At 40.7% G+C, this 21045-nt stretch overlaps 1 protein-coding gene across 3 annotated transcripts in view; it reads left to right on the top strand.

Moving 5' to 3' along the window:
* The window catches only part of MTUS1 (microtubule associated scaffold protein 1), a 167632-nt gene that overhangs the window by 67395 nt on the left and 79192 nt on the right, over window positions 1-21045 (top strand). For 2 of the 3 annotated variants that reach the window (XM_064585618.1, XM_064585617.1), the window contains exon 4: window positions 17935-18096. The exons of the other annotated variant lie outside the window; for it this stretch is intronic. In XM_064585618.1, the coding sequence (XP_064441688.1) occupies window positions 17935-18096 (162 nt within the window). The remainder of the gene's footprint in view (window positions 1-17934; window positions 18097-21045) is intronic. 3 annotated transcript variants of the gene reach the window in all.

Genomic DNA, 21045 nt, shown 5'->3' with positions numbered 1-21045 from the left:
CATGATGACCATAGCCCATGCTACTGTATGATCTGTATGAAAGTTAAGAGAGCAAATCCTCACAATCCTCATCACAAGGAAAAAAAAATTTTTTTTTGCTCTTTATTGTGTCTGTATGAGATGGATGCTAATTAAATTTACTGAGGTCACCACTGCACGGTATATGCAAGTCAAGCCATTATGCTGTACTCCTTAAACTTACACAGTGGTGTGTGCCAACTAGATCTCAATAAAACTGGAAAAATAATTTTTAAAAAAAAGGAAATTTGTATGAAATCAGATTATGACTGATGACAACAAGGCAGATTCAAAGTATCTTTGTTTAGAGTATATGTGTGGTTTTTTTTTTTGTTTGTTTTTTTAAAGATTTTATTTATTTATTTGACAGAGAGACAGCGAGAGCAGGAACACAAGCAGGGGGAGTGGGAGAGGGAGAAGCAGGCTTCCTGTGGAGCAGGGAGCCCCATGCGGGGCTCGATTCCAGGACCCTGGGATCATGACCTGAGCCAAAGGCAGACACTTAACGACTGAGCCACCCAGGCGCCCCTAGAGTATATGTGTGTTTTAACCGCTCCAATTAAATAAGATGAGATTGTGAGGAGAAGTAGGATAATAGTAATTATAATGCCAATGATAGCAGCTAAACTTACAAAATACTTACCAAGTTTTAGGCTCTGTCTTAATCATTTCATTGAGTGCATTTAATCCTCACAGTAGTTTTGTGAGGCTTATCCTCATTTTACAGAGGAAAACATCACACAGAAATTAAATAATTTGTCAAGGTTACGCAGCTAGCAAGTGGCAGAGGTAGGATTCAAACCAGGTGATAGGGCTCTGGAGCCCATTCTCTTAGCCTTCACATTATCAGTCTAAAGAACTACTCTTGGGGCACCTAGTGGCTCAGTCGTTAAGCATCTGCCTTCGGCTCAGGTCATGATTTCGGGGTCCTGGGATCGAGCCCTGCGTCAGGCTCCCTGCTGAGCATGGAGTCTGCTTCTCCCTCTCTCTCTGCTCCTCCCCTCTGCCTGTGTGTGCGCTCGTGCTCTCTCTCTCTCTCTCAAATAAAATCTTAAAAAAAAAAAAAACTTTTAGTATGACTATGAGTTTTGAAAAATTAAAATCCTCACACTCAACTGAATGGTTTAGAAATTGGCATTTCTCTTCTCAGGCCCTTGGCTTACAGCTCTCTGTCAGTTTACCATAATTTAAAAGATGCTACATGGTTATTGCAAATTAATGCTGCTGAGTAAGTCACTGAATAGTTAAATACTTCATGATTCATTCAGTCATCTTCAGACCTATCAGCCACCCTCTTCTGAAGGCAATACCAGTTCTTATCAGGTTTTAGATTATGAATGTGTGTTTTCCTTCTTACAGAGCTGTAATTGCGCTTCCAGTGACCAGCCTGAGCAAGGTAGGATTACAGAAGTAGGACAGAATACACTCCCCGCCCTGTGGATCATGTAACCTACCTGGGGAGGGCAAGAGCTTGTTTATGACGCAACCACAGAGCAGCACAAAAAGGGTGTATAAAGGGTGTGGAAAGGCCCCTAAATGCTTTAGGACTCTGGGGGAAAAAGAAGAATGTTCAGGGGTTGGTCTGATTATACCAGAGCCTGAAGAAAGACCTCATGAAAGAAATAGTCTTTAGTTTTTCTGGAGAAAGAAAAATAACATTTCGAGAGGATAAACCTTTGCTTTAATTCAGTTTATTGTGGGTTAATAAAATAAATGCCTCTCAAACCAGGAGTACATCCCAAACTTGTAATGACTTGCCTAGCATTATAGGTTTCTGAGCTTTCTTGCTAAGTTGTTTTTTCCATAGTTGTTTTTTGTAAGCTAATTTTGTCTATTTCATGTTAAAGGGACTTGAAAATCATTTCGATTCACTTTTATATCACTTCAGTCTTTTCTAGGTGAGAGTTTGAGAGAAATAGCTAGCAGAATTATGAGAAGGATACTCGCGATACATTCTTAAAAACCAGAAATCATCCCCTAGTAACTTGTTCTAAAAGCTAACTTTAACGTGTTGGTTTTGATGCTTCTATATTTGCATGTAATTAAAACACTTTTTAAAGAAGGTATCTCAAGTTTTCTTGGAATAAAAATAATAGCCATAGTAATGTTTTTGAGCACCAGTGATGTGTCATGCTCTGTTCTAAGTTTTCTAAATCCCTAATTTCATTTACTTTCACAACTCATGAGGTATAGATAGGTATACTCCTCCCACTTCTGCAGATGAGGAATTTGAAGTTTTAAAACCTTAAGTAACTCGCACAAAGTGACACAGTTCATAATTTGTGGAGACAGGAAACAGAACAAGCAGTCTCTGTGCTCTTAGCCTCCATAAATACACCCAGGAGTCCGACACACTGACTTCCTCACCTAACAAGTGTCTGGTGAGTACCTGCCTGTGCTGGGAATGAAGACAGGCACAAGACAGATACGTTCTTGCCCTTGCGGAGCTTAAATTCTAGTCCGGCGCCTCAGAAAATTAAGTGAATGCTGAGAATGTAAGATGATAAATGCTGAGAAAGGCAGTGAAGGGAGTTCGATCTTAATATCAGGTGGTTGAGAAAGGCTTCGCTGAGCAGGTGACAGATGAGCCGGTGCCTGAAGGCTCAGGAGGAGGGAGACGTTAAGACATCAGATGACAGGCCTTCCCGGGGGCAGAGCTTACAGCAAGTGCGAAGATGGAGGTGAGGCAGCACGGAGCGGGAGTTGGGGGGTGTGCTTGAGGGACAGGGAGCTGCCCAGTGTGTGTGGTGGGAAGCCAGCGAGTAGGGATGAGGCCAACCAAGTGGGGTCTTACAGGCACCTAGGAGACAAGGGTCTTCTGTTTTATGCCTTCCTGACATGATCACTGCATTCTCAATCATTTTATGGGCATTCCACTCAGTTCTTCTCACTTGGCAAGTAATTCTGGAGAAGATTATTTTCTAGAATGTCCCATGCATGAGGCATCATGGGTCACTATGCGCTTTTCTCTTACTTTATGAATTCAAGAAAAGTTTTGAGAGCCTGCTATGTGCCGGGCACTCTACGTACGAGATTCGGAGAATACAAACATGATGAAATAATAGGCCCTTGTCATGATCTCACTCGCTGGAGGCTGAGCTGGAAAGGGGTGTTGAAACACATCATGTGAATGCAAACTCTTCATTTTTAAAACTGCAGCTGACCTGTCCTGGCCTTGGTGATATTTTGCACTTACTATGCTGTCCTCTGATTATTTTTGTACATGTCTGTCTCCTGAATTGTGAGGTCCATAAGGAGAGTCCAGGTCTTGGTTATTTTTATATTTTTCGGTGCTCAGCACAGCGTACCTGTTACACAACAGGTGTTTAAAAATGTTGTCTGGCCTGATTTGAATGGAGACTTCTGTGAAGTACTGTGTGTCCACAGAGAAGGGAACACCCCTGACTGGGCCTAAGGGCAGACTGGAGAATAGCTATGACATTTGAACTGGCCTTGGAATGTGCCTGTAGAAGTTTGCCAGACATAGAAAGTTGCTGGCATTCCCAAAGGTGCAAGTGGAGAGTTATGAAAGGGTATGGTGCGTGTGGAAACACTGAGGGCAGGTCGGCATGCCTCGAACAGACCGAGTGTTGGGGTAAGTGATGGATGAGCCCCAGGTATGGTTGAGGTCGATCAGTTCTCTCGCAGTCAGTCAAGACACAAACTTATAAGAGTTGTACCATGTGTGGGAAGAGGAAGCAGAGTGAAAGTATTAAAAATGTTTTGGAGGAAGGGGGTCTGGTCAGCTTCTGTTGGTGGCGAACAGTCCCATGTCTCCTCAGTTTGCTTGTTGGGCGGCCATGAAGCGAGACAGAGAAATAGAGTAGTGAGCAGAGGTTCTCAGGAGGAGACGGATAGGTGTTGTTGGGGGCATGTTGAATTCGAAGGACCGAGAAGCCCCTCAAAGGGTGTGTGGATGTTTGGGGTTTAAGACCATCAACATGTGTAGAGAGCAAGGAAGCCTGCAGGAGAAGAGCTGATAAAGATCAAAGCTGCAGGGATGGCTGCCGGTCAGCTCCTGGATGCATCGGAATGCATCCAGGGCACAGGCGAGGAAGTCTGAGAAATCGAGGGGATGCAGCAGTGTGTCCGTATGGACCCACTCAGAGATGAAAGAGGGAATTTTGAGAGTCAAGTGTCAGAGTAGCGGCTGTGCATAATGGACTGGGTAGCTTCTTCCTTTGTATTTTGCCAGCTCACTTTGCTGAAGTTTGGTGATGTCTTTGAAGGGAGTTGGTGCAAAATCTGTTCACTTGCGTATTTTTGTAACCTTAGAGAAGGAAATAAACTTAAGATGACCAGTTTTGAGTCTCAGTGACCGCATTGTTCAAAGTAGCTCTGCTGATGAACCTTGGCTTCTAAAGAGCCAGGATGCTCACCATGTGCCTTTTCCCCACCGTGAGTAGGAGCCCTGTGAGTGCGAGGTGAGCTCCTTCACCACCAGATAAATAAACCTGTTGACGACCTATGAAGACCCTTGTTCATCTTTGTATGGCAGCTGGGGAAAGGATGCAACTCTTCCACGTCTTGAGTTTATTATACCTTTAGTTGTGGGACACATGTTCCCAGGGCCATGACTGTGGAAGTTGATTTTGTTGTGAACACACTTGGAGAGGCAGGTACGGACAGTATCACCATGAACACTGGGCTTCTATGCAATTCAAGTCCTTGTAAGAACATTGCTTTGTGGGATGTTCTTGTTTCTCTGTCAGATTCCACCCTCTTAATACTTGCTGTTTTTGTTGTGACTCACCTGTACCACCATGACTTGATTTTCGCATTTACTCTTGAGTTTAAGCAAATGGTGCTGGTTATGCGGAGTTGTTTCTTGTGCCCTATGAATACGACCTCGTCTTTGCTAACTCAAGAACGTGGACTCTCAAAGTCACATTTGGCAGTACATAAATGTAGAAGGTTACTGAAATACTGTGTTCTGGAAGATAATTGATTCACTTGACATTTTAGGAGTGTATACTGTGCAAGTCGTACTCAGACCCAGAGGAATTATGGGATGAGTAAGACGTGCTTGCCCTCAGCTATTACCAGTCAACTAGGAGAGGTGATGAGTTCATCCCTCATCACGTGCCCTTAGGATATTTTAAGGGAAAAAAAAAAAGCTGTAGGATTTCAGAAGAAGGTAAGATTACCAATACCAAAGTTTACGGAAACTCTTTTTTGCTAGAATAGAGGTAATTCTATGATATGATTGAGGTACACCTTTACAAATGTAGGTACCAGTCTTGGTTTAGTGTTGATGCTTTCTGCTATTTAATTTTTGCCATCAGGATCCTAGAACTACAACTAAGAAGACTACATCTGGATCGAGGTAATTTTTAGGACCTAGCTGATATACTAGGAAGTAGAAATGAAGGGACAGTTGGGGTTCAGAGTATGGAATGTAGAGATTGAAGACTGAGTCAGTAAAGGTAATTGGAAATGCAGAGGAGGGTGGTTGGGCAATTAGGACACAATCCATTGGTGTTCTGGTAGCCAACAGGCAGAAGAAGTCCAGACAGAGCCCGGGTGTCTGAATGTCAGGAAAGGAAAGGGAGAAACATGGTCTCAGGCAAGGTAAGCCTTATTTTACCCCTCTTGGATCTTGAAATTAACCAGTTAATTTGGATAGCTCATCAGGTTTCTGCTGCCCCCTTCCCAGTAGGCTATTTTTTAAAAAGATTTATTTATTTTTGAGAGAGTGTGTGCACACGAGTGTGGGGAAGCGTGAGGGAGAGGCAAGGGGTGGGGAGAGAATCTCAAGCAGACTCCCCACTGAGTGTGGAATCCCACATGGAGCTTGATCCCACGACCCTGAGATCCTGACCTGAGCCTAAACCAATAGTAGGACAACTAACTGACTGAGCCACCCAGGGGCCTCCCTCCCCCAGTAGGCTATTTTGAAAGTATAACCCTTTCAGTGAAAAGTGGAAAAGAAAAAAAAAAAAATCCCCCTTAATCTCATCAATGCCAAATAGTTTTTGACTTCACAATTAATAATTATTCAGTGCCTTTTCTTTTTGCATTTTCTCATGTATGTGTGCTTAAATATATTTAATGGAGGCAAACAGTTCCTACTGTTTCAGAAACCCACACCTAACAGACAATCACTTAATGAGTTGATTGAATTTTCTTTTTCATTTAAAAGGTGTGGTTCCTACTTTCCTAGATTCTTACCTTCTTATTCTTTAATAACATGATTTTAAACGACCTTGTAATATTTCATCATCGAAATGTGCTGCCATGTATTTCTTCAGACTTCTTTGAACATTAGGTTTTTGTTTTTTTTTTTTAAAGATTGATTTATTTTAGAGAGCGAGAGAGCAAGCACGAGTGGGAAGGGCAGAGGAGAGGGAGAGAGCATCTCAAGCTGACTCCATGCTGAGCACAGAGCCTGATAAAGGGCTCAATCTCACCACCCTGAGATCATGACCTGAGCCGAAACCAAGAGTCAGACTTAACTGACTGCGCCACCCAGGCGCCCCTTTGTTTTGTTTTTATAGTGTGTGAAACAATTCTACACTGAAGAACTTTGTACATGAGTATAAGAGCTGGTCAGATAAATCCTTTGGATACATTCCTTTCGATGGAATCAGAGGGTGTGAGCATTTTTAAGACTTCTGATACATGTTGCCAAATTGCCCTTCAGAAACAGCCTACAGTCAGTGCTACTACTCTGAGTACGTAAGTGTTTTCCAACACTCTTGCCAGTATTTTGACATTGCTAACACTCTTTCCAAATATTTACTGTTGCACAAAGTGCAAAAACGGTATCTTATTTTAATTGGCATATGCTTGGCACTCAGATCTTTATTGAATAAGTGTAGATTCAGGGATCAAAGTCCTGAGGTACAGAAGTGAATATAAGATTAAAGCATGCCCTCCTTGAAGTTACATTCTGGTGGGAGAGACAGGCAATATAGAGGATGCTTGATAATCTAAAGTACTAAAGAGGGGGGACATACTAATGCAGAGAAGGGGAATATGAGATGTTGGGGGTTTTGTGAGAGAGAAATTTTGGTTAGTGTGACCAAGGAAAGGTGGCTTTTGAGTAAAGGCTGGAGGGCATCAGTCATGGGAGTATCTGGAGGAAAACCGTGCCAGTCAGAGTGGAGAGCAAGTGGAAAGACCCTGCTGCGGTGGAGCTTTACTGATGTGCTCTAGGAAAGCAAGGAATGGGGTGAGGAAAAGTTGAAACAGACGGTGAGGTTTGACAGGTAGCAGAGAACCAGATCATGTACAGTCTTGAAAATCCTAAGGATTTTGGCTTTTAACTAAAGTAACTTAAATTTTGACAGAGTTGTTCTGATACCTGTGTAGAGAATACATTGAATGGGGGTGAGGGCTGGTTCAGGGAGACCAGTGAGGAAGCATTGCTACAGTCATGGCGGGAGATTGTGGCTTCTTGGGCCAGGGTTGTGGCAGTGTGAACGGTAGTCAGATTCTAGATAGGCGTGTTGAAAGTGAAGCTGACAGGATTTGCTTAGATGAAGTGAGAGCAAAAGAGCGGAGTCAGAGATGACTCTACACACTTTGGGTGTGAACAATGGAAGGATAATGTTGCCATCCACTGAGATGGGGATGGATGGTGGTGGCACAGATATTAGGATATGGATATCAGGAACTAAGCTGTAGAGATATTAAGTTGAGATGAATAATTTGTAAGTGAAGATGTTGAGTAGAAAGTAGGATACAGAAGTCTAGAGTGCACAGAAGTTTGGTCTATGAATATAAATTTGGGATTTATCAGTATTTATTTATTTATTTATTTTTTAAAGATTTTATTTATTTATTTGAGAGAGAGAGAATGAGAGACAGAGAGCATGAGAGGGAAGAGGGCAGAGGGAGAAGCAGACCCCTTGCCGAGCAGGGAGCCCGATGCGGGACTCGATCCCAGGACTCCAGGATCATGACCTGAGCCGAAGGCAGTCGCCCAACCAACTGAGCCACCCAGGCGCCCCGGTATTTATCAATATTTAGATGGTATTTAAAGCCACTAGACTGGATAAAACCACCAAGAGAGTGTGCAGAAGAGAACAGGTCAAGGGCACCACTGGGGAACTCCCTAGAGTATTCCAAAATACCTCTGGGGTACTCCTAAATTTTAAAGGGCTAGGGAGATGAGGAGGAATCACAAAGGAGACCAAGAAGAAACAGCCAGGAGGGTAGGAGGGAAGTCAGTCAAGAGCATTGTTCTGGAAGCCAAGTAAAGAAGACCTTTCAAGGAGGAATCAACTGCATCAGATGCTGAGAGAGGAGAACATGGTAGTTAAGACCGCCATTTGGTTTAAACCAAAGGTTGTGTGTTTACCAGGAAGTCTAGAGGTGGTTGGTCTAGGTTTGGTGATTCAGTAAGGTCATCTTTCTGTCTTTCCACTCTTCTTGACTCAGCATGTTGTTTTGTCAGTGACTTTTCAGTTAAAATGTCACTAAGAGATCCAAGTGCCAGTTCCTCCTGCTAATGTGTAAAAGGCTGAAGGTGAAGGACAGCATGCTAGAGTCAAGGCTTTCTCCTGGCATGCGCGTCTACCTTTATCAGGAAAGAAACCTCCTGTTCAGCACCTTACCCCCTAGCACTCGTGTCTTTAAGTCTTACTGGCACAGACCAAGTTGCATGGTCACTACAACTTGAAGAAAGACTGGGCATGCAAGCATTAGGCTTTTTCAGTCTTTCTGTAGTGTGTTAGCAATGGAAATGGGGTTTAGGGATGACAGTTGGGGAGCCAGGAAAGATGCTAGACACAATAAGTTTAAACATTTTAAAAATTTTTATTGATTATTTTTATTTACTGTTTTGTTAAGTGCTTTTGCTCCCTTACGTTTTGAGCCATACAATTCTTTGTTGATTTGATATTGTTCATTGTCCTTTGTCTTGGGTTTCATTATTTGCCTTTTTGTATATGGTGATTTTTAAAAATTTTTCCAGTTTTTATATTTTCAAATACATGTTTTCCTTTAATTTTCCTATGTTTTTATGCGGGACAAGACCTTCTCTACTGAAAGAGACTGATCTATATTTAGTTATTATGGTTAATTTGTCTGGTTTTGTCCTAAACCCTTTATAATCCAATTTTATTTGTTTGTGGTGTGTGTGTGTGTGTTTGTATGTGTGTATGGTAGGACTAGTGGCGAATCTTTAGGTAACTTAAGATGTGCCAGATACTATTCTAAGCATGTTAAAAATGAAAACTTACTTAACCGTTAAAAGAAGGTATAAAATAAGTATCCCTGTAATCACACCCATTGTTTCATATGAAAAATACAGGCACCGAGAGGCTAAGTAACCTGCTCAACAGCCAGTGTGTGCTGGAGCTGAGTTTATTTATTTATTTATTTTTAAAGATTTTATTTATTTGACAGAGACAGCAAGAGGGGGACACAAGCGGGGGGAGTGGGAGAGGGAGAAGCAGGCGTCCCGCGGAACAGGGAGCCCAATGCGGGGCTCGATCCCAGGACCCTGGGATCATGACCTGAGCCGAAGGCAGACGCCTAACAACTGAGCCACCCAGGCGCCCCTGGAGCTGGGTTTAAAACCTAGGCAGTCTGGCTCTGGATTGTCCACTTTTAATCACTACATCATACATAATGCTTCTCAAATTTTATTTTTTTTAATTCAGTTATTTTCATACCACAAATAAATGTCTTATCTGAAAAAAATTTCCCTTACCGTATTCTGAATTTTTATATTTCTGGGATTTATACACCAGTTCATATATCTGTCCATATAGTTTTATGCCAATAATAGACTATTTTTATTTTATAATATCCTATAGTAACTAATAGCACAACTTCCTTCTTATTGAACTTTTTTTATTGTGATAAATATGTTATATAAAATTTACCATTTTAACCATTTTTTAAGCGTGTGGTTCAGTGGTATAAAATAGATTCCTTTTGTTGTACAAGAGTCACCATCATCCCATCTCCAGGACTTTTTATCTTCCCCAACTGAAATTCTTGATCCATTAAACACTAACTCCCCACTCTCCATCCCCCCAGCCCCCGGCAACCACCATTCTACTGTCTGTCTCTGAATTTGACTACTCTAGGTACCTCACGTAAGAAGAGTCATGCAATATTTGTCCTTTTGTGAGTGGCTTATGGAATGTCTTCAGGTTTCGTCCATGGTGCAGCATGTGTCAGAATTTCCTTCCTTCTTAGGATGGAATAATATTTCATAGTATGTATGTGCCACATATTGTATATCCATTCATCTGTCAGTGGACACCTTGGGTTGCTTCTACCTTTTGGTTATTATGAATAGCATTATAGCATCGGTGTACAAATACCATATGGACATGGGTGTACAAAGATCCTCCTTTCATTTATTTTGGGTATATACCCAGAAGTGGAATTAGTAGATTGTATGCTAGTCTATTTTTATTTTTGGGGGGGGGGGGGGGCACGGCACGGCCATACCATTTTCTGGAGTAACCGCACCATTTTACTTTCTACCAGCAATGCACGGGGTTCCAAGTTGTTCACATCCTAGCCAACACTTGTTATTTTCTGTTTTGTTTCTATAATAGCCATTCTAATGGGGGTGATGTGGTATCTTACTGTAGCGTCAATCTGCATTTCCCTAATGACTAATGATGTTGAACATCTTTTCGTGTGTTGTTGGCCATTATGTATTTTCTTTGGAGAAAGGTCTATTCAAGTACTTTGCCCATTTTTTTTTTTAATCAGAGTTTTCTGTTCTTCAGCTGTAGTCATCTCATGTTTATGTTCCTGAATTTTTGGCTATTCTTAGTTACTCTACACTAAACTGTTTTTTAAAAGTTCTCCCAAATCCCACTTTAAAATAATCACATGTGGATTTAGATGGGAATACCATTCAATTAATATATTAATTCAGGGAAGAATTAACATGTATACTTACTTATTCAAATCCTTTATGTTCCTCACTTAAAATTTTTTTCCATAATATCAGCACTTTTTGATTTATAGAAATAGTGTATGCATGTCCATGTCTCCATGTGCAACTACTTTTTATTGCTAAAGTAAAGGATCTTTTTTCTGTTTTTTCCTGCTACATCGAAAAGCTGTTGATTGTTTTACAGTATTGATTTTGTTAGCAGCTTATCAGGTTTATTTACATAGTTTTTAGATAATAACGCTATATGTTGAAGCTAAATTTTCTAACATCTACATTAGTATTAATGAGAAAAGTTGGTCCTTTTGGGTTAAGTAAAAATGAACCTGCAGCCACAGTTTGGAGTATAATTTATTTCTCCCATAACTTACCATTAATTTTTTTTATCCCTTTGGGTAGACTTACGTTAGCTTTATAATAATTCCCAGCTACTGTAGATAATTAACATAAAGGTCACCTTCTCTATAGAGTTGTGCTACAAGAACCCAAGTTATAATCATAGCTGTAACATACTCTCATGTATTTTAACTATGTCAGATTGGCATTTTCTCTTCCTGACTAGTTAAGGGCCCTGCCTTATTGATGCTTATTATATTTTATAAAACATAATAATTTATATTTTGAGCTGTATAAATGAATGTGCAACATCTGTATTCCAGACTGGCCTCAGTAGTTGTTTTCTTGTCCAGCGAAAATCCTCACGGCCTCTAGCGCTGGAAAGTGCACTAGCCTCCTAAGCTCTTCTCCGATTTCAAACTTGATTGCAAACTCTACCCTGCTGGTCGCTCGCTGTTCACTTATGCATACTGCCACCCCTTGACCAAATCCGGGGGGGGCCAATGCCAAGAAAGCTGCAGTCCCCCGCCTTCTCCATCTTCCCACGACACCCCCTCCCCCCGCAACACTTAAGGGCTGATGTTCTTAGCCTGGCATTTCATGCCATCCTGAACAGTGAACTAGCTACCTCTCCAGCCTCATCTTTTTCTTCCCCATGACGCCTGCACACCTAGTAAGCCACACAAACCACAATCCTATTTAAAAATTTTTAATGAGATACTACGTATTCTCTAGTGTTCATAATAATTACTGAAAACATTTGGCAGCGGTTTCTATAGTAGAATGTCAGGTGTTTCTAGCACCCTATACATTTGTGCTTTGTGATTACCTTACTTTGCAGTTACCTTACTATGGAGGCAAGTAAATACTTGTGTAGCATAACCCCTCCTGGGAATCCGTTGTCTAGATTTTTATTAAGATGATCTGTGTCTTCTAATAAAGGTAAAATAGTAGTTAAGGTTTTATGGCGGTGGGGGGGAGCTTTTTCGTCCTTTTGGCTAAGATCAAGTGTTGTTGTTTTGTGGGGTTTGTCAACTCCGTGAAACTTCTTCAGAACACTTTAATTTCATCAAATTTAAAGAAGAGCAGCTCGTTTTGTTCAATGTGGAATAATCTCATGAAAAACATGTTATAGCTCAATTTATCCTGGTCTGGTTGAGAGTTCAGAGAGAAGAACTAGCTTTGACGAGTTGATGTTTCTGTGGCCTGGGAAACTGCTCTCATTACTTTGAAGGCGTTTTGCGAGCTTGTGGGACTTACCTGCTTTCCCAGCCTTTCCTTGAGGAACAGGGGAGGCCAGGCCGGAGCCGAGAGAGATCACTACATACCTGTGAATGCCCTGGGAACTTTCTCCTGGCCAATGAATCCTTTAACATAAGTGTCAGAACAAAGGAGTATCATTCAGGAGTTCATTCTTCAGCTTTCATTTCCAGTCCTAGGAACACACCATTATGGTCTCATGAAGAACTTTCTAGTAGCAAAGGGACTGTTTTCATCATAACCATATAAAAGCATCAGTTAAGCCATTGATTTCTGTGTTGTTGTTTTTCTTAGTAAAATTAAAAGGATTGAAGAATAATGTTTGCAGAGGCACAGGAATAAAAATGATTAGAATCTATTTAATTGTTGATCCACTTTATCCTTTCTTGGTTTCTTTATCTGTTTTGAACATCTTTCTTAGTTTCTTTATCTGTTTTGAACATCTTTATCTGATTAAATATTTGACTCCAGTGACTTTAATAGTATCTATTAGTGTTTTGATGTTTTATGTTAGCTTTTATGATAAAATATGCTTATTATAAAAAAATTCACATGGAATAATAAGCATATAAAGGGGAAAAAGCATATAAAGGGTGAAGGGAAAATTGCCCATTTCTGCCTTTTTCCCTCATTGTTCCTTTATGTCCCACTGTGCTACATTTCATAACAACCTCATAAAATTCTGGTATATCTTGTAGAATTTTTCAGTATATAGGTAAGTATGAGCTTAAAAAAAGAGGGTAATATTAATATATTTTTTCCACATAATACATCATTTTATTAGATTTTTAGTTTTACAAGGCATTCCTTGATGTTCTGTAACTAAAGTACATTTAATTGGATTTTCCAAGGTGGGTATCCAAGTACATTGCTTGTTGATGAAGCCATACTTCAAACTCAGTAGACTCTCTGTGTGTTACTATCTAAGGCTAAGTGCAAATGCTATTCCTTCCATGTTTTCCCTAGACAAAAGATGGTAATAATTACAGGGTCAAAACAAATCTGTTGTCTCTGTGTAAGATTCTGCTAACGGCATAAGCTTAAAATAAACCACTGAGGCCAGTAATGCATCTGCAGGTAGATCTTAAATCTTGATGGTTTACGTCTGGGATAGGTTACATGCTGTGAAGCGAACGGGTAAATACTACCCCTCAGAACTGTAAGAGCGGTCCTATAAGGATTTCCTTATTTAAGAATTTGGTTCTCAGGTTACTCAGTCTTTCAGCCCAATATTGCCATGTCTTACTTTCCCTATTGGTTATGATGTATATGGTTTACTGCTTCTTTATATGAAGTCCAATTATGGGTACTTGAGGTCAACTTTGCTCTTCAGTTAAACATGAGGACTGTTGGTGGAACAGTGGAATACCTTGGTTGTATCTCCACTGTGTTTACCATTGCACTAGGCGAGCCCCCTTCTAAAAGGAGGAGCTCAGGTGGCCTCCAGCCTGATGCTGCTTTCCTTCACCTGATGCTTCTGTTCTGCAGCCCAGTAGAGGGAACTCTGGGCTGGTGGTAGGTTGCCTGACTTCCCGGCATCACTGTTATTGCTTAGGTGTGTGACCCGAGGAAGCCATTTAATCACCCAAGTAGCTCTCTCATCTGTGAGCTGGGAATAGTAATGGCAGTGCTGAGTTTCAAAGGAGTTAATTCTGTGGTGAAGGAGGCTTTGTTCAGTACCCTCAATGCCCAGGAGTCAGACTGATGGTCAAATGGGGAGGACTTTTGCTAGGAACTACAAGTTGCCATTTCGTGGAGGGGGGGTGGGGCTCCCTTGTGAATGGGGTAGGGCAGGTCATGGCAATCACAGATAAGCTGGCAGGGTGACCTTGCTTCTGGTGCCTGGCTGTATGTTGGAATCAGAGAGGGTGCAGGTCTGTAGTAATTCTGAGGCACACTGAGAAGTGTCTGTAAACCCACGATGCTGTCAGAAACAATGCTATGAAACATCCCTTTCTGAAAAACAAGTTGAGTTTCCAAACTTGTTTAGCCTTGACCGTACTGTGGCTGTAGCCCAGAAATACTCATCTGTTACTTGCTCAACCTTGCTCATTGTTTCCGAGGATGATGAGGACTCATTATGTTTTTTTCTGTCAAGGGGCCATAATTTAGTAACTGTATATTCTAAAAGATCAGTTTTTCTGTACCTCCAAAAGCAAGTAAAACTGGTGGCTAAATGTAAGTTTAAAAGGAGACATTTTTCTTTATAGTCCTTATAATAATTAGCAAGTAATAGATATTCAAATATTTGTCTCCTTTTATCTAGTTAAGAGACTGTTTGAAGAGTCCCTTAATATTAACAAAGGACAAATAAGCTTGTAAAAATTAAGTGTTTAATGCTTCAGTGAAGATGAGAGAAGGCATTATCAAAATTTATTTACTCCTGGCCTTTGGGAAAAAAAAAATTAATAGCTATTACTATCATCTGTATAATTCTACATCTATTTTTTTCCAACTTGATTGAGATCTAAATTGACATTTAAAGTGTACATTGTGGTGATTTGATATAAATTATAGAATGATTTTAGTTATGGAGTTAATTAACATATCCCTCACCTCACATATTTCTCTTTTTTTTGAGGACATTTAAGTTCAACTCTTAGCAAATTCCAGTGATCTAACAGTCTTATCAACTATAGTCACCATTTTACATTAGTTCCCCAGACCTTATTCTTCTCACAGCTGAAAGTTTGTCCCCTTCCACCAACCTCTCCCCATTTCCCACACTTTCCTCTTGGCCTTACAATAAAAATTCATTCCGCAAACATTTATTAAATCTCACTCCATGCTAGACACTTGGCTGGGGTGTGAGGGGCAGAATGGAATCAGGTTCTCTTCCTGTTCTCAGGAACCTTAGAGGAGCCCGAGAGCCCTACTGAAACAGATGCTGTCCTGGAAGCAGGTGTGGGTGTGGTGAAGGGGGCGTGGCCCATGGCACACATGGGAGGGTGCCCTGGCAGGAGCAGGGAAGTTCTGATTCTCAACAGTGCTTCTCATGCTTACGTGTATTCGAATCACCAGGAGATTTTGTTAAAATGGAGGTTGTGATTCAGTAGATCTGGGGTAGGGGCTACAAATGAGTGGCAAGAATTTGAAAGAACGGTCAGCTTTGTATTCACCAGGCAAGATAGGGGACTAGATGGAAAAGAGGCTAGTTCATTCGCAAAGATGGACATAAGCAGAAGAATAGAGTAAAAAGGCCTGGAAAACTAAAAGTAAGGGGTGTGTGTGTGTAGGGATGAGAGCATGGCAAAGCATCACGGGGGAGAGGTTGATCGGAATCAGTCCTAGGACTGCCATTCACACCTTTAAAATTAAATATTAAGGGGATTAAAAATAAGATCATCCTATAGATAATGGGGAATCACAAATTTTAGACTGGGTCATGACCTTTTTTTTTTTTTTTTCCATGTTCGGGGGATCAACATGATGGACTTGGAAAGGGTGGAAGGACAGCACTTTAGGAGTCTAATACAGTTGTTGAGGCAAACTATAAGGGGGTGAAGAGGATTTGTAGGATTTGGATTGAGCGGAAGAAGAGGTCTTTGAAAAGAAGCGATGTGCCTCATGAATTAGAATAGTACTTCCGGGTGTCAGAGAGGAAACTATGTTCACGCGAGCAGAGCACACACCAGTGTAAAAGAACCGCGTGTGAAAATAAGCAATGGGAAGCCTCACTAAAATGAAATTGGAAGGCTGGGCAGGGGGACCTCTCCTGCCCTACAACCAGTCCGTCTGGAGCAGGACCAACAAAAAGACGAACTTGCAAGCAGAGGCTCCTTGATCATCCCGGCAGGCGGAAGGAAGTCTCCCTCCTCCCCGCCCCCCCCACCACAACCCAGCCAATCAGACGCCGTCACAACTCAGCCAATGAAAAGCCACTATACTTCCAGCTCGCAGTTTACTCCAGGGGACTTTGTATTTGTAACAGCCTTCCCGGTTTCCCGCTGCCCTCGCCTCTTCCCGAATAAACTCGTCTTTTGCGAATAAACATAACTGGAAGTTTGAGTTTTACAGTTAACAAGTACAAAGATAAAGCTGGAAATAGGTCGAACTTTAATGTGGGTGATTTTAAATGCCAGATCTAAGGAGCTTAACCTCATTTTTCTTTAATTTTTTTTTTTAAAGATTTTATTTATATGAGCGAGAGAAAGAGGATGAGTGGGGATTGGGGGTGGGCAGAGGGAGAAGCAGACTCCCCACTCAGCCGGCTACCTCATGCGGGGCTCGATCCCAGAATCCTGGGATCATGACCTGAGTGGAAGGCAGACACTTAACTGACTGAGCCACCCCGGCGCCCCTCGTTTTTCTTTATTAAGATGAAAATTTTATGAACAGAATCACTCAACTCCTGCAAAGCGATGAGCCTCACTTCCCAGAAATATTACTTCACTCACTTATGGGGCCATTAGGGATATAGGACACCATCGTTTTCGAGTGAGTTCTTTTTTCAGCTCTTCATATTTTTCAGTGGTGTAATACCCTTAGTATTGAGAGTCTTCATGTTAGATTATATGGGGATGTGGGGACAATTCCGATGTTTTGAGGCTGGGAAAAAGGAAAAATGGATTTATAATTAGCATAAGGGAGGAGGGTTTCGAAGTGTCGAAATTGAAACATTCAGCAAAGAATTTAAAATGTGAGTGGCATTGGTATTCAGAAAGAGGGTAAGTCTGCAAGTGAGAATTTGGGATTCATCCAAATGGGTAAGGGTTAGAGTAAAATAAATGAAGATTCTGCAAGAGAGAGGTGTATGAAGAAAGTTGTAAGGATTGAACTTGGGAAATGCCCATAATCAGGTAGCAGGTGTGAGCATCAGGACTGTGTGATTTCAAATGTGCCAGAGATTATGAAGCATACATATTTCATTGCTAAATGGGAACACTTGCAGCAAGAGAAGTTTGAAGACCATTTTAGTTTGGCAAAGGAGTCAAGATGAAGAGGTGAAAAAAATAATCCAGTGCCACCTGGTGGCAAGCATTAGGCATTTTTTAAATGAATTTTTTTCCTCCTCAAATTGAATTATTCTTTCTGTTTGGCTTTTAAATTTTCATCTGTTTTTTTAATGTGATAGCCTAGTGTGTGAATGGACTAGTTTGTTTACTTTTTAATCAACAGTATGAGCGGAAGTCAGAGCTTTGATTCTTAACTTTGCCCGAAGCCCCTGTGTCACATGGCTGTTTTGATCTGTCTCTCTGTTACACAAGACCTGAGTTAATTACTCCAGCTTACAGCTTACAGCTACCCTTCACATATCCTGATGGTCTCATCATTGCCTCAGCTCTTCTGCCTCTAAGTCATCAAAAATACAAAAAACACGTCTACGTGAAGATTGCATGATTCTGAATATTCAGTTTGTATTTTGACTCAGTAGTTAGTGCAGGAGATGAGGTTTTTAAGCTTAAAGCTTTCAAAATAAAGTAGAAACTTTTTTTTTCTTTAATCCCAAGGAAAACCTACATCCTCGAAAAATGCACAGCCATCTCGAGTGAATTTGCTTAGACCACTTCCTAAATGCAAAGCGTCTTTGAAAAGTTCTGCGCTGAGGAGGACGGGAAGCACCTCCTCTATTACCAGCACCCACAGTGATCTGAGCACTTACAGCAATAATTGTAAGTTGGTCTTCTGTCTAACTTCTAGGATCATTGCGACCGTAGGTATAAGAAAAGACTAATGAGCTACAAATAATTACTAGAATTTTGATTCTGTGATTTAGGGGGAAATAGGAGCACTGCTTCTCCTGTGGACTTTCTCAAAAAGTTTGTCAGGAAAAGCAAATTCTTCAAATGACACTCTTTTTTGATGAATGCATATTCAGTGCTGTGAAACACTGAACTATTTATGTGTTGAAGGTACCTGGCTTTTTTTTTTTTTTTTTTTTGCATGGAGAATTCTAAATTGTATCATTTGAAGCAATGGTGTTTTTTGGTTTGTTTAAGGAAGGAAAGCAATCTAGGGGCTATTGGAACCCAACTGGAAATCAGAAGAGAGAGAACTTCAGTGTGATTTGCTTTATAAAAGACTATATTTTGTCGATGTATGTTTTATAATCTTATATTTTGGATGCTAGAGTCAGTATAATATGACTAGTATAACTTCAAGCCTAATTTTAAGTAATTTAAACTCAATATTTCTAAAGTTTTTAGTTAAGGTAAATTCTGTTTTCTGAGTGTAAAATGGGTGAATTCATTGAGCTATCTTTTTCTTTTTTTTCTTTTTTTTTTTAAGATTTTATTTATTTATTTGACAGAGAGAGACACAGCAAGAGAGGGAACACAAGCAGGGGGAGTGGGAGAGGGAGAAGCAGGCTTCCTGCGGAGCAGGGAGCCCGATGCGGGGCTTGATCCCAGGACCCTGGGATCATGACCTGAGCCGAAGGCAGACGCTTAACGACTGAGCCACCCAGGCGCCCCGAGCTATCTTTTTCATTCGAAAGACGTATTTGGTCTAAGTATTTGCTCATTTCCTTTCTAAATTTCCTCACACCATCACTCACAGATTTATTAATTTGAACAGCTGTGGAGTGTCTGCTGGGTACGGGCACCACGATAGATGCTGTGAGGGATATGGGATATAAAAGAAATGGCCCTTATCTAAAAGGTGGTTGAAGAGGATATTTACCTGGATAACTAGAATACCAGATAAAATAAGATTATTAAGCATGAGGTGGAAAGGAGGGAAGTTCTCTGCTTTAAGGAGGGATCAATTTGTTTCTTTCTAGTGCTGGAACAAGGACAAAGTGGAGTCCTAGTTATTGAACCTCTGGGTGTGGAGCGCTATTATAAGGTTGCCATAAATTCTTCCTTTTTTTTTTTTTTTTCTTCTTTCTCAAATACCTTCTGCCACTGCTCTGATTGTGTATATGAGGTGAGCGAGTGAGGCTCAGAGAGGTTTTCGCTGGCCCAAGGGCACTCAGCCAGCATGGGACAGAATTGAGAGTGTGATTGTGTGGAGGAGAAGGCTTTGAATTAATGGCCGAATTAATGAGCACATTTCCAAGAGGTCACTTAGCAGCAGTAGCTTGTCTCACGTGATAGTAAGTAGCTGTGTCCTGGAAACTTTGTGAATATTAAAATGTGTTACTTAAAATTAAAAAGGCTTATTATCCACTTATTGTTTCACTTTTAAAGTTGTGGCATAAAATAGGAAAGGTTTGCATGTAGCCAGGAATGTCCTGTGGATTTGAAAAGGGAATTCACACATGTATTATTTTAAGGTTATTTCCCTTGCAGCTTTCTCTGTTTGCGGTGTGAATTTTAAAAACAAACTGCCAAAGCAGAATCACCAGCGAGCTCTCCGAGAGCCGTGTAGCAATGGAATTTGTGACCCTTGGAAGCAGACACGTTCGGTGGTGGCGCTCTCCAGCCTTTTCCATTGACAGCCATGTTGACTTGGCCACCGTTTCAGTACTGTGTCTGACTCTCCGAAGGAGGTTGTAAAGTGCTTTTGTCCGTTCCTTTTTGTCTTGTAACAAAGGGGTTTACCGTATACCCACAGAGCCTGCCTAGCGGTGGATGCGTCCCTGTTGCAGATTAAGCATTCAAATCAATGAGTCTTTTCTTACTTTGATTTGCTAGCTGGTTTAATCTGTTTTGTGTAGTGCCTTGGAGCTTCCAGATTTTTTTTTTTTTCCCCTCCATTCTAATTCAACTAAGAGCAAGCATGAGGGATAGGAGAGTGAACATGGCTGCAGTTTTTCCTGCTTAAGATTGCTTTGATCTTTTTAAATGACTGTACCAGGAGGATTTCGCAGTTGTACAGAGACGGATATTTCTTCAGAAATATTTATCAATTCTACACTCACCCCACCGGCTGGTTCAGAGAGGCACTATGATGCTACCTTCCTGACACTGCTGGTCCTGGGATCCTACAGCCTTTGTATAGTTCCTTTGTTAGCCACGCTTACTGGGAAAAGAAGTAGGTCGACGATTTCTGGTTTGATTGTTTTCTTTGTAAGCATGCTTAAATTTTATTCAATAAATTGATTTAGCATCTCTTGATTGTTATTTTTATAACTTGTAATTTGTTGATTGTTATACTGGCATATTTACATATAAGTTGTGAATGGTTCTAAATAGAATCAATTTTATTCTGTATTTTCTGTGTTTTCAGACTTAATATAATTCAGTGGCATTGTCGGCATGCCGAGTACATGAAATGACCTCATTATTAAAGACTGGTCTCATTTCTGATTAAATAAGCAGTAGTTTTGTGTATGTAGCTTATAGTTGTATGAGTATAGAAAAATATTTTCCTGGAATTAAAACATCACTTCTTTGATTATTTTACTCATTATATTCAAAGATATTAAAGATGCGTACCTTTTAAAGATTACTTTAAGACATGAAAATCATTTTGAACTGAATTTTTTCCTATGTCTGATAATGATGGGTCATGTGAGGAAATCTTTTGATAACCGTTTGGATTCATACTGAGTTAAGCATTTAAACCCCTTTCAAGAGTGTGTTCTTGCTTTGCTGCTCATTTCTTTGTATTTGCCCAGTAGCTTCTCTGTCAAATGTGCTCGTGCATAGAGTTTAAACATTCATTCATAAGCTCTC

Source organism: Mirounga angustirostris, unplaced genomic scaffold, assembly GCF_029215605.1.
Source record: "Mirounga angustirostris isolate CCGP_5_RB_7025 unplaced genomic scaffold, mMirAng1.0.hap1 SCAF_2, whole genome shotgun sequence".
Classification (NCBI taxonomy): domain Eukaryota; kingdom Metazoa; phylum Chordata; class Mammalia; order Carnivora; family Phocidae; genus Mirounga; species Mirounga angustirostris.
Note: the sequence above shows the minus strand (reverse complement) of the source record. Positions and strands in the feature narration are given on the sequence as shown.